The 12,669-nt window shown below is 48.0% G+C and overlaps 1 protein-coding gene across 1 annotated transcript in view; it reads right to left on the reverse strand.

Annotated features, from left to right (window-relative positions):
* The window catches only part of ACAP3 (ArfGAP with coiled-coil, ankyrin repeat and PH domains 3), a 195,796-nt gene that overhangs the window by 66,871 nt on the left and 116,256 nt on the right, over positions 1–12,669 (reverse strand). The window contains exons 6-8 of the mRNA XM_075018189.1: positions 11,494–11,677; positions 3,849–3,893; positions 2,890–2,985 (exon numbers count right to left, since the gene is read on the reverse strand). Coding sequence (XP_074874290.1) covers positions 2,890–2,985; positions 3,849–3,893; positions 11,494–11,677 — 325 coding nt within the window. The remainder of the gene's footprint in view (positions 1–2,889; positions 2,986–3,848; positions 3,894–11,493; positions 11,678–12,669) is intronic.

Below are 12,669 nucleotides of genomic sequence, written 5' to 3' on the forward strand. Positions count from 1 at the left end.
CCAGCATGCACTGGATTCTGGTCAGGAATCTGAAGGGACTGTCTCCAGCCTAGGCCCTAAAGATGCAACACAACCCGCTGCCTACCACAGGATGCCTTGTGTCTGGGAGGGCTGCCCTGCCACAGACAGACCATAGGTGCTCTTGCTTGGTCCAGCAAGCAGGAGAGGCCCAGAAAGAGCCAATCTGTTTAATCACAGCTGAACGCCTGCATCCCCACACCAGCCACACACGTTCCTGATAAGGGCAGGTTCCAGAGCCCTTGATGCTCAGCACTTTCCTGGTGAAGCAACTACCACAGGCCGGGGTCAGCAACCAGCAGCTCCGGAGCTGCATGCAGCTCTTTAAGGAGTCACTTGCGGCTCCCTCCCCTGCTGCACTGAAATAATGGAACTGAATTGGTTTAAGGGCTGGCAGGGCAGCGGGAGGGATCCGGGTGTTAAACCAATTCAATTTTGTTCCATTATTTCAAGCGAGGCAGGGCAGGGAGCTGCCCATGCTGCAGGTGGGGCAAGTGAGCAGGAGAACTGGAGGGAGGGGCAGCCAAGTCTGCCTCTGCTGGAGCCGCACAGCCTCACTGAGAGGGAGGCGGAGGGTAGGAGCAGCAGCAGGAGGTGGTGGCCGTGGAGCAGCAGCAGTAGCAGGCTGGAGAATCTTGCTGGCTGAAGCAGATTCACCCTGGGGATGTGGTGTGGGTTTGGGGCTGAGAGGGGTTAAGCCTGGGGATGGGGGGTGAGTTTGCAGGATGGGGGGGATAAAGCTTGGGGATAGGTGGATGGATTTGGGGGCTGAGGCACAGAAAGCCTGGAGATGGGGGCAACAGTTTTCTAACTGGTACAAACCCTCGTGTGAGCTGCTCTTAAAATAGGTGCGACAAAAGTACAGCTTGATGTTATTTATTAAGTACTCATACAATCATGGAACGCCAGGACTGGAAGGGACCTTGAGAGGTCATCGTGTCCAGCCCCCTGCCCTCATGGCAGGACCAAGTACTTTCTAGACCATCCCTGAAAGCCATCTATCTAACGTCTTCTTAAATAGCTCCAGTGATGGAGACTCCACAACCTCCCCAGGCAATTCGTTCCAGTGTTTGATCACCCTGACAGTTAGGAACTTTTTCCTAATGTCCAACCTGAACCTCCCCTGCTGCAATTTAAGTCCATTGCCTCTTGTTCTATCCTCAGAGGCCAAGACGAACAAGTTCCCTCCCTCTGCCTTATGACACCCTTTTAGATACCTGAAAACCGCTATCATGTCCCCCCTCAATCTTCTCTTTTCCAAACTAAACAAGCCCAGTTCTTTCAGCCTTTCTTCATAGGTCACATTCTCTAGACCTTTGATCATTCTTGTTGCTCTTTTCTAGACCCTTTCCAATTTCTCCACAGCTTTCTTGAACTGTGGTGCCCAGAACTGGACACAATACGCCAGCTGAGGCCTAACCAGCGCAGAGTAGAGCGGAAGAATGACTTCTCGTGTCTTGCTCGCATCACACCTGTTAATGCATCCCAGAATCATGTTTGCTTTTTTGCAACAGCATCACACTGTTGACCCATATTTAACTTGTGGTCCACTATAACCCCTAGATCCCTTTCTGCCATACTCCTTCCTAGACAGTCGCTTTCCATTCTGTATGTGTGAAACTGATTGTTCCTTCCTAAGTGGAGCACTTCGCATTTGTCTTTATTAAACTTCATCCTGTTTACTTCAGACCATTTCTCCAATTTGTCCAGATCATTTTGAATTTTGACCCTATCCTCCAAAGCAGTTGCAACCCCTCCTAGCTTGGTATCACCTGCAAACTTAATAAGAATACTGTCTATGCCAATATCTAAATCGTAAATGAAGATATTGAACAGAATCGGTCCCAATACAGACCCCTGCGGAACCCACTTGTTATACCTTTCCTGCAGGATTGAGAATCATTAATAACTACTTTCTGAGTACTGTTATCCAGGCAGTTTTGCACCCATCTTATAGCAGCCCCACCTAAGTTGTATTTGTTTAGTTTATTAATAAGAATATCATGCGAGACCGTATCAAAGGCCTTGCTAAAATCTAAGTATACCACATCCACTGCTTCTCCCTTACCCACAAGGCTCGTTATCCTATCAGAGAAAGCTATCAAAATGGTTTGACATGATTTGTTCTTTGCAAATCCACGCTGGCTGTTCCCTAGCAGCTTACCACCTTCCAAGTGTTTGCAGATGATTTCCTTAATTACTTGTTCAATTATCTTTCCTGGCACAGAAGTTAAACTGACCGGTCTGTAGTTTCCTGTGTTGCTCTTATTCCCCTTTTTATAGATGGGCACTATATTTGCCTTTTTCCAGTCTTCTGGAATCTCTCCTGTCTCCCATGATTTTCCAAAGATAATAGCTAATGGCTCAGATACTTCTTCTATCAGCTCCTTGAGTATTGTAGGATGCATTTCATCAGGCCCTGGTGACTTGCAGACATCTAACTTTCCTAAGTGATTTTTAACTTGTTCTTTTTTTATCTTCTAACCCTACCCCTTTCCAATTAGCATTCACTATGTTGGGCATTCCTTCCTCAGACTTCTCAGTGAAGACTGAAACAAAGAAGTCATTAAGTATCTCTGCCATTTCCAAGCTTACCGTTACTGTTTCTCCCTCCTCACTGAGCAATGGCCCTACCCTACCCTATCCTTGGTCTTCCTCTTGCTTTTAATGTATTTATAAAAAGCCTTTTTGTTTCCCTTTATGCCTGTTTCCCTTTATGACTGTCTGGTATTCACATGCCTGGTGGCTCTTGAAGTATTGATTTTGTAACTGAATTTGAAAAAATGTCTCTTCTTGCTGTTTTGGTTGCAGACCCCTGACCACAGGGAAATGGCCAACAGAACCGAATCCCCTTTCTCCCCAACCCCTCACCTCGGAGGCTAACTTCTTCATGTAGGGATCCAGTTCATGCAGGAGGCTGTAGCCCTGCTGGAAAAAGGTGTACTGGGCATGCATAAAGGACAGCATCTGGAAAAGGGAAACAAGGCACGTGGTCAGAACAGAAGGAGAGCCATGGGGACAGGAGGGAAGCTTATACAGCCCCCCCACCCTTGCCCCACTAGAATATCTGCCTCAGTGCCGGCTCAGAAAAACAGCCGCTCTAAAGGAGCTTTCTGGAAAACCCTCCCTCTTACAAGGCCAAATGAATCCCCCGGTCACTCCACTTGTGACACCAGGGATGAGGCTGCAGGAAGTGCTTCTCAATGGCAGAGGAGCTACGCCTCCCAGAATAACACGCTCTTGTGGTTCAGTCACTTGGCTGGGACTTAGAGGGGAGTTCTAACCCTGGCTCTGCCACTGGCTCCCTGCATGACCCTGCACAAGTCACTTGATTTCTTTGTAAAATGGGAAAAATAATGTGTTTCCCCCACCAAGGGGTGCTGTGAGGACACCCCCCTCTGTGGGTGCTCAGACACTATGAGAATGGTGGCCCTATAAGTACCTTGGCGGAATATGTCATTTCCAGAACATACATATCTCCTGCTTTGCTCAGCTGCATCACGTCTCTCTGCAGATATCACCACATTCCCTCTCATGCCATTCCTCTTCCCTCTGATCTCACAGGTGTCCCCCATCCACCCTGTCCCACCTAGCAATAATGGCATTGTTTCCACCCGTATCACGGCCACTCTTCTCAGACAGCCCTGGCCCTCGCAGAGTGGAATTTCTGGTTTCCTTCAGGTGCGCTCGTGCTCTATCACCCTGCAACCAATACCAGCCATCCTGTCTGCATTGAACACAATCTCTCTGCTGGGGAAGTGTGCAGGTGAGGGTGCACGACTTCACTGAGTCACCAGGGAAGAGCGGGAAAAAGTGAATGGTGTGCTTACCGCATCCAGTATTTCAAACTTCTTCTTGGCTTGGAGGACATTGATCTGTAAGGGAATCCAGACAAGAAACTCAGCACCAGCAGTCCATGGGCTAGACATAACAAGCAGTATCCATCGCAATAACCCGAAACAATCAGCAGCAGGCGGCGTCTGACTGGCCTTCGCAGGTGTGGCTATTTCTGGGGCAGGCCAGTGTGTATGAATTAAATCCCCTGTGTACAATGTTCACACTTAGGCTCCTGCGGGACATAAGTGCATTTGAAGACATGGCTTCCGTTGTGTAACTGTGGAAAATCGGAACAGCTGGGCTGGCTCCCAGAGGCTATTCAGTATTTAGTGTCTGTGACTTCAATACACACACAAAATCTGGCAGGCTAATGTTTTGCTTCCGCTAGCAGCTAGAATGAGCGGTCAGTGCAGCTTGGGTTGGCTCAGGGCTACCCGTCAGCCATAGCTCAACTGGTCAAGGAATCAGCATCAACCATCTCTGCAGCTGCACTGGGACCTTGTTCCTAAAATAACACAATGTGATTTACAAAGGAAACCCCCGCAGTGACTTTGGTGCTTAGGAAGGGCAGAAGCTGCCTGACAGCCCTAGAGACTGAAGCTCTATCCTCAGAGCACAGACATTGGCTGTGCAAACTTCTCCTGCATGGCCCCACTCTGCCTGTGTTCACCTGTGATATGTGGCCTTTCTAAGGCTGAAAGGAGCCTTTCTTTTGTCACCCTCAGTCCCTAGTCTAGCCTAGGACCATGTTCCCATGGTCAGAGAAGCACTACAGCACCATCTAGCGAGATGGCTAGAGTGCTGCTTCTGAAATGTTCTCTGCAGCTGCTCTAACAAGGAGGAAGAAAAATTATTCTCCCTGGCCTCTGATAGTAGGACAAGAAGCAATAGGCTTAAGCTGCGGCAAGGGAGGCTTAGGTTGGACATTAGGAAAAATTCCGTTCAGAGTAGTTAGGCACTGGAATAAATTGCCCAGGGTGGTTGTGGAATCTCCATCATTGGAGATATTGAAGAGCAGTTTGGATAAGCATCTAACGGAGATGATATAGACGGTGTTGGTGCTGCCACACGTGCAGGGGACTGAACTTGATGACCTCTGGAGGGCTCTTCTAATTCTAATATTCTATGATTCTAGCACCTGCCTGCAAAATGCAGACCATGTTGGCTCTAAAGTGACTCTGTCCTTCTGCTCCCTCAGAAGGCACTGAAAGGCAGGGCTCCGAAGCACATTCCAACATCTCTCAGCAACTTTGACCAAGAAAACCGCAGCTTTAATTCCCATTGTACAAGACAGGACATGATGCAGGAGGACGTGCTGGTGACCTGCCCTAGGTCACCAACACAGAGTCTGATGGGCTCTCATTTTAATCCATAATTAATTAATCACAAAATCACAGCACCTTTCAATGCAAGCAGCAGCTTCTGCCCAGCAAAGGCACAAGGACTGGACTAGCAGAGGCTGCTTGGTGAATTGCCTGCTAGGTACAGTGCAGGAGATGTAAAGCCAGCCTAGCATCTGTTTGTGTAACTCACATGTCAGCTGGGTGTGGTCCACTGTCCCACCTATTGGCACCGAGATCATTTACAGGGAAAAAACAGTAAGTCTTAGCTACTAGCCAGCTGGATTTTAGCTTATGCAGCACTAAGCTTCAGAAGTCCCAGGTTCAATGCCACCCACGGACGAAAAGGGTGTGTCAGTACTGCATTGTCTATTTTTCGGGGTGGGCAAGATACAGCCCATGGGCCATATCCAGCCCACCAAGACTTTTAATCTGGCCCGCAACTGGAGGGAGAGCTTCCCATGCTGCCCTCCCCAACCCCAGCAAAAATCTCTCTTCTCCTATTGGCTGTAAAGCAGCCAATAGGAGCTGAGAGATTTTGCTGGGGGTGGGGCAACATGGAAAGTTTTCCCCACAGCACAGAGAGCCAGGTGGTCTGGGGCTGCTGGCAGGCAAGGCAGCCTGCCTCAGGGTGCTGCTGGTTGGGAGCTGCTTAGGTAAACACCTCCTAGCCAAAGCCTGCCTCTGGCGCCCCACCCACCCAGCACCTCAAATTCTTCAGAGACCCTGCATCCCCTCCTACATCTCTTCCCCAGCCCAGAGTCCTCTCCTGCACCCAGACCCCCTCCTGGGCCCTGCACCCCAATCCTTTGCCAGTCACAATCCCCTCCTTCACCCAAACACTCTGTGTGTGTGTGTGTGTGTGTGTGTGTGTGTGTGTGTGTGTGTGTGTGTGTGTGCGCATGCATGCACACACAAATCTGACATCAGGAATGGTTACACATACAAGTGATCATTTTAACCTCCCTGAACATTCAATACTAGATTGAAAGCAGCAATTCTTCTACAAAAATCCTTCTACAGAAGAATTGTACCCCAAGATTACAGTGGGAGTCACCTGGATTGGAATTCAGTTACACATTTAATGCCTTTAAGCTTGCCCTCAATAGAGATCTTCATTATCTTATGCATTACAAGGGCAATTTCCCCACCTTTGATATCAGAAGGAATGATAAACATCCAGCTTAAAAATTTGCTTCATTAACTGGTCCTACTAGTGACAGGCATCTTTCTTCTCCCCCTTCTCTCAACTATCCCTGCTATATAAACCCTGGATTCTGTTTTTCCACTTCACTTCCATCTGATGAACTGGGTTTTTCCCACCAAAGCTCATGACCTAATGAATTGGTTAGTCTCTAAGGTGCCACAGGACTGCTTGTTATTTGTGAAGCCACAGACTAACATGGCTACCCCTCCGAATCTTGGAGTACCCCTCCGCTCCCCTACATCAAAATACTGCCCACCCCTGCTCTAGGTCTATTAATGAGCACCAATAATTTGCAAAATAACAGATGCCAAAGTCAGGTGGACAAGACTGTTGCAAAGCTATTTGATTGGTGAACCAGAGCAAACGCTTTCAGGACTTGCAAATTCTTGTAAGGTCATGGACCAATAAATTCCTGCAAGGTCATAGACCACAGGTCAGGAGATGAAAAACACTTCTGAAATTTAAAAGAGAAGCCATTAAAGGTAAATGAAAGTAAGCGGCTGCAGAAGTGATTTGCACTAGCGAGGCCTTAAAAATAAAAGCTGAATAGCCTGTGGTTACATAATACCTTTCCCATGGATCCCAGGAGCGAGCCTGGGAAGCCTTACAAGTGCTGTAATTAGCACTAAAGAGACTGTCAAATGTAGCAGAAGACTTCTGTGGGGCTTCAGCTGTCACTGTCACGAACAATATGTTGCCATGACAGCTGCAAAATAGGCCCCGGTGCATTAGGAGCTCATTTATAAACGTGGCACCAATTAGTGCCGATGGGGCTATGCTTGTAGTAGCTGAGACTAGAGAAGGGTGAAAGTTACAGACCCACGTTTTCATGGATCAGGCACTGAGGGCTCCATTCTCTCCCACATCCATTGGGGCTATAGATGGTGTTGGGAGAGGGGATGTGTCTATGTGTGGCAGAACTTGTCTTCTGGTTCTTCATGTCCCATCTTCTGCTCTGGACAACCTGAGCACTGTATGCCAGAAAGGTTTATATACAGGAACTGGGCTCTGACACCTCCCTCAGCCTTCCTCTCTTACTCAGCAGCCAGCATGGGATAGGGGATGAATGGGAGCCAAAGGAAGAAATTCCACACCGCCAGGGGAACTCTTTATGGTCATTTACAACCAAAAGCCAGCCTTTATGCACCACCTGAGGAATGCAAAGGTGCAAGATCACACAGGAGAATCAGGCCCAGGGAACTGCAATTCCCTGGATTCAAGCCCCTTTTGGATTCTTATTTTTTTGGGAAATAGTCATAAAACCAAAGTTCACTCATTACAGTGTTGGGCCTGAGGCCCTGTTTCGTGACAAATGGAAATGAGTTTGGAGTAGGAGCCCAAGGGGCAGGCTTCCTGCATTTCCCAGGCTGCTAGTCCAGGTAACGAGTCCTGTGGCTTTGCAGCTGCGGCCTGCTGCTGGCAGAAGTACCAAGCCATGAGGAGGAAGGTACACCGGTGCAGGCCCTGCTAGGACCTAAAGGTGTCTTCTTGCCAGAGCTCTTTCTCCCCACCTTGGCAGCTTCTGTTCATTGTTTAGTCTTATCTCGACAATGCAAGGGAGCAACTAAACTAGCCACTAGAGGGAACTGCTAGCCCACACAAATGTGTACTGGTGAAAACAAAACAAAAAGGGGGAAAAAAGCAGTCCTGTAGCACTTTAAAGACTAACAATATACAAGGACAATTTCCCCACCTTTGACAGTCGTAGTGATCCCAGGCAGCCGACTTAATAGGTACTCACAGAAACTATTTTTCTTCCCCTTTCTGTGCTATCTAGCTGATTCGTCAGTTTTTATTTCTTTTTTTTTTCATCTTTCTGTTAAATTCTCTTGGTCTCCGTTATCATTCATCAGAATTTTCCAGATCTAAACAAGTGGGTCTGTCCCACGAAAGCTCATCGTGTAACACATTATTTGGTTAGTCTTTACAGTGCTACAGGATAGCTGGTTTGTTTTGCGAGGATACAGACTAACGTGGCGACCTCTCTGTGACTATTCACGGGTAAAAATAAATGAACCTGGCAGGTAAAAAATTCCCAGTCGCTTCAAGTAATTGAGACACGCAATCCAATTTTGAGCATAATGGGGGAGGGGGAGATAACTGAGTCATGTAATCCAATTTTGGGGGTAAGTGGGGGAGGGGATTTTGGCTGATCTGCACAGTAGTTAATGAATTTAACTCCAACTTTTCTTGATCAACTCCCTGACAGATATTTGGCTACTGGGATAAATCAGGAAGAGGAAAAGCTGGAATCTGTTTTTCCCCAATGCCAATCATGTCCTTGGTCACAGTGAAAGGCACATTAGTTTAAAAAAAAAAATCTGAGTCAGAATCTGCACTACAGGCCAACCCCTTTACGCCTGGGAGAAAGATTACTCTTTCTTCCAAGGTGTCTGAAAATGGGAAGGGGAATTGACTTACGGGAACAGAGATTTGTGAAACAGCCGCATTTAGTAGGCAGATTTAAGTGATGTCCAAGGCCCCTTGCCTAGTGTGTCCATATAAATAAATAAAATGCTAGTCCTTTCCCATCTCTAATGTCTCTAAGCTGAAAGAGTTGCAAAGGGATCCTTGCCCCAATTCCTCTGTGACTTTTGGGGCACATGGTTTTAGAACATTTCTCCAGCCCAGAAATCTGCCTGTGGCATTAGTAGCACTTTCTACCTTTATCGGCCTTGGATTCTGGCCTACAATACAGGAACTTCTTTCCCCTGTGACCTTGCCAGCCACCACAGCTGGATTTATCTCTAAATCCCAGGAGCCAAAGAACTACAGTTCCGGCAAGGCTAGCAAAGCACCCGTGATTTACAAATTAAAGGGACAGTGTCCCCTTTCCACCAGCCGCTGATTCTTGGCAATCTGCGGGATGTGACATCATAGGCTATGTCGTGATGAGACAGAAGGTGCTGGCAGATGGTCCCAGTTTGGTGCTGCAGGGAGTGAGGGCTCGTGGAGTGACACATTGATCAATATTAGCACTGAATTTGTTCAGTTGATAGATCCATTCCCTAGAAGAAGGAACCTGAAGTCTGCTGCAAAAATTGGCAACTCGTAGAAAATCAGCAAACCTTTGGCGGAGAGCAAGGAAAAATTGTGGGAGCAAAACCTATTTTCCGTGGGGAGACTGTAATGGTAAAAGGAGCCTCAGCCAAGGGAATTTGTTTGGGTTTTCTTTATGAAAAACGATTGTGACATTTACCACTTCAGTAAGGCTGTGATTTTTTCAAGCAATAGGTGTACAAACGTAAACACACAAGCACGCACGATGTGTATGCATGCACACATCCATCCATCCACGTGTGTGCATGCACAAATATAGCTGGAAACACACAAGCACACACCCAGCATGGAGGAAACTCTCTGTAGGAATGGGCTGTGATTCACAATCAGAAGAGGGGGGGAAGCACTTGCAGGCCTTATCATTGGCTAACTGCACAATGCCTCTTGTTAGTTCTACTGGGGAGACCTGCAGTTAGACCAGAGAGGCAGAGACTTCTGAGAGAAACCTGCTCTCCCTTAGGCCTCATCTCCCCCTGGGAATTTGCTGAGCAGTTGACTCCGGTTAGAGATCTAGCAGCCTCGCCAGGAGGCGTACACCTGTGGAACTTAGGGCATGTCTATATTATCCGGAAGATTGACCTGGTCAGGGTCGATATTCCAAAGTTTGAGTTTGCATGAATGGTAGAAACATGCAAAATCGAACTATCTGGGGTCAGCAGTCAGCCTCTTTACTCCTCGATATTTCAAGGTATAAGGGAGGTCGACAGGAGAGTTTCTCCCGTCAAACTCCCTCTGTGAGGACAGCCAAATCAGTCGATTGCAGATAAGATGATTCTAGCTAAGCAATTGCCATAGCTAGAATTGCATATCTGCAATCGACTTACCCGCCAAGTATGGACCAAGCCTTTCTCGCCTTTCAAGCCAGGGGAAAGTAAGCACTTCATGTGAGTAGGCGTGACTATGCCACATAAAAGCTGTGTCTACACATGCACGCTACTTCGAAGTAGCGGCACTAACTTCGACATAGCGCCCGTCGCGGCTACACGCGTCGGGCGCTATTTCGAAGTTAACTTCGACGTTAGGCGGCGAGACGTCGAAGTCCCTAACCTCATGAGGGGATCGGAATAGCGCCCTACTTCGATGTTCAACGTCGAAGTAGGGACCGTGTAGACAATCCGCGTCCCGCAACGTCGAAATTGCCGGGTCCTCCATGGTGGCCATCAGCTGTGGGGTTGAGAGATGCTCTCTCTCCAGCCTCTGCGGGGCTCTATGGTCACCGTGGGCAGCAGCCCTTAGCCCAGGGTTTCTGGCTGCTGCTGCAGCAGCTGGGGATCCATGCTGCATGCACAGGGTCTGCAACCAGTTGTCGGCTCTGTGTATCTTGTGTTGTTTAGTGCAACTGTGTCTGGGAGGGGCCCTTTAAGGGAGCGGCTTGCTGTTGAGTCCGCCCTGTGACCCTGTCTGCAGCTGTGCCTGGCACCCTTATTTCGATGTGTGCTACTTTGGCGTGTAGACGTACCCTTGCAGCGCCTATTTCGATGTGGTGCCGCGCAGCGTCGAAGTTGAACATCGACGTTGCCAGCCCTGGAGGACGTGTAGACGTTACTCATCGAAATAGCCTATTTCGATGTTGCTACAACGAAATAAGCTATTTCGATGTTGGCTTCACGTGTAGACGTAGCCAAAGAGAGTTCAAGACAGACCTGGGATTGAGGGCAAATTGTGGATTTCCTGGTTCTCCTGGTGGTGCGACAGCGTGGGTATCCCACAGCTGAAACTGGGGCAAAACTCTTTGGTTTTGCAGCCTTTGCTTCCAGGTCTGCTCCAAACGCTTTTGACTTTTTCTCACCAGATCATGCCTTGGCTTTTAAGAACGTCCCAGGGAGTCTCTGTCCTGTGAGGCAGCAGGTTAAGTGCTGCACAGTTTCACAACCAGATGCCATTTCAAACCCAGATGCCAGATACTTATCTCTTATGCCAAGCCACCCACTGGCTTCGTTAACCTCCACTGGTGGATACTCAGCATTTATCCTGGGCTCTCCTGAGTCTACAACAGGAGGACTGGATGGAGCTGGCAGGCCAGAACCTCACCTGTAACACGTAGTCCAAAGCCAGGTGTCGGAAGCACTTCCTGGTGATGGTCAAAGTGCCCGTCGCTTCCTCCACCTCATGGGGCTTGTGCCGCGGTGCCTGCGCGTTCTTCACAAGAGAAATCTCCATGTCCTCACGCACCTTGTCGAACTGTTTCTTCGTCTCCTTAAACTTCCGGACATCGCTGGAACCCAAAGGGGACAGAATGGTGGAAACCACTGTTACGGGGAGCCAGGGAATCAGCATAAGAATGCACCACTCAGCTCTGCCAAACTTGGGGTTGGAAAGAATTTCCCCCCAGGTTGGCAGAAACCTTGGGAGGATGGGGACCGGGGGGGAGGTTCAGCTTCCTCTTTGGTATGAAGCATAGATTGCTAGCTAAAGTTATCACGGGGCATAGCTCTTCTAATCAATTCCTTGGCATGGCAGGGGTTCCCAGTGTTGGTGGCACCTCAGGTTTGCCTATTCTGTGTCTGCAACAACTGTTTAATCTGCTGATGAATGAAATGGGGTGTTTCTGTATTTCACCCAGGGGTATGTGGATGAAATGGAAGGGCCTGTGATAGACAGGACATCCTGCTAGTGGTCCCATCTGGCCTTAAAGCTCCATGAGTCAGAATCTGACCCAAAGCATCTCCCTTTAGGTGCAAAGAATAACATTGTTCTTTCAAGTAACAGAAGAATTGATTGAATTGATCTGAAGAAGTGGGTCTGTCCCACAAAAGCTCATCACTGAATAAATCATTGCTAGTCTTTAAAGTGCTACATTTCTGCTGCTTTGTTTTATTGTTCTTTCAAGTGATCCCTTCAAAACAGTCAGTGATATCACCAAAGTCAGGACCCTGCAATCCGCACAACCCTAATGATGTGCTCCAGCTGCCTTGGAATGAAACTGCGATGTTTCATAACATGTGCTATAGAAAACAGTCAAATTATATACCACCAAAAATACTCCACTGGAGTCTGTGAAAATACCACGAACCAGCTTGTTTTCATGTTTAAAATTCATTGCCCAGCCAAGTACCCATGGCCCATACGTGTGTCTCTTCTAATCTGCCTGCAAGTTGGGGTGGCTGATTTGAAGTGTTAAAATTAGACATTTCTTTTTTCTTCCCCCCAGACTTTTTGATTCTCTTGTAGTTGGCACATTTATTTGCTTAATGTGCAAGTTGGGAG

Source organism: Carettochelys insculpta, chromosome 23 (assembly GCF_033958435.1).
Source record: "Carettochelys insculpta isolate YL-2023 chromosome 23, ASM3395843v1, whole genome shotgun sequence".
Taxonomy (NCBI): Eukaryota; Metazoa; Chordata; order Testudines; family Carettochelyidae; genus Carettochelys; species Carettochelys insculpta.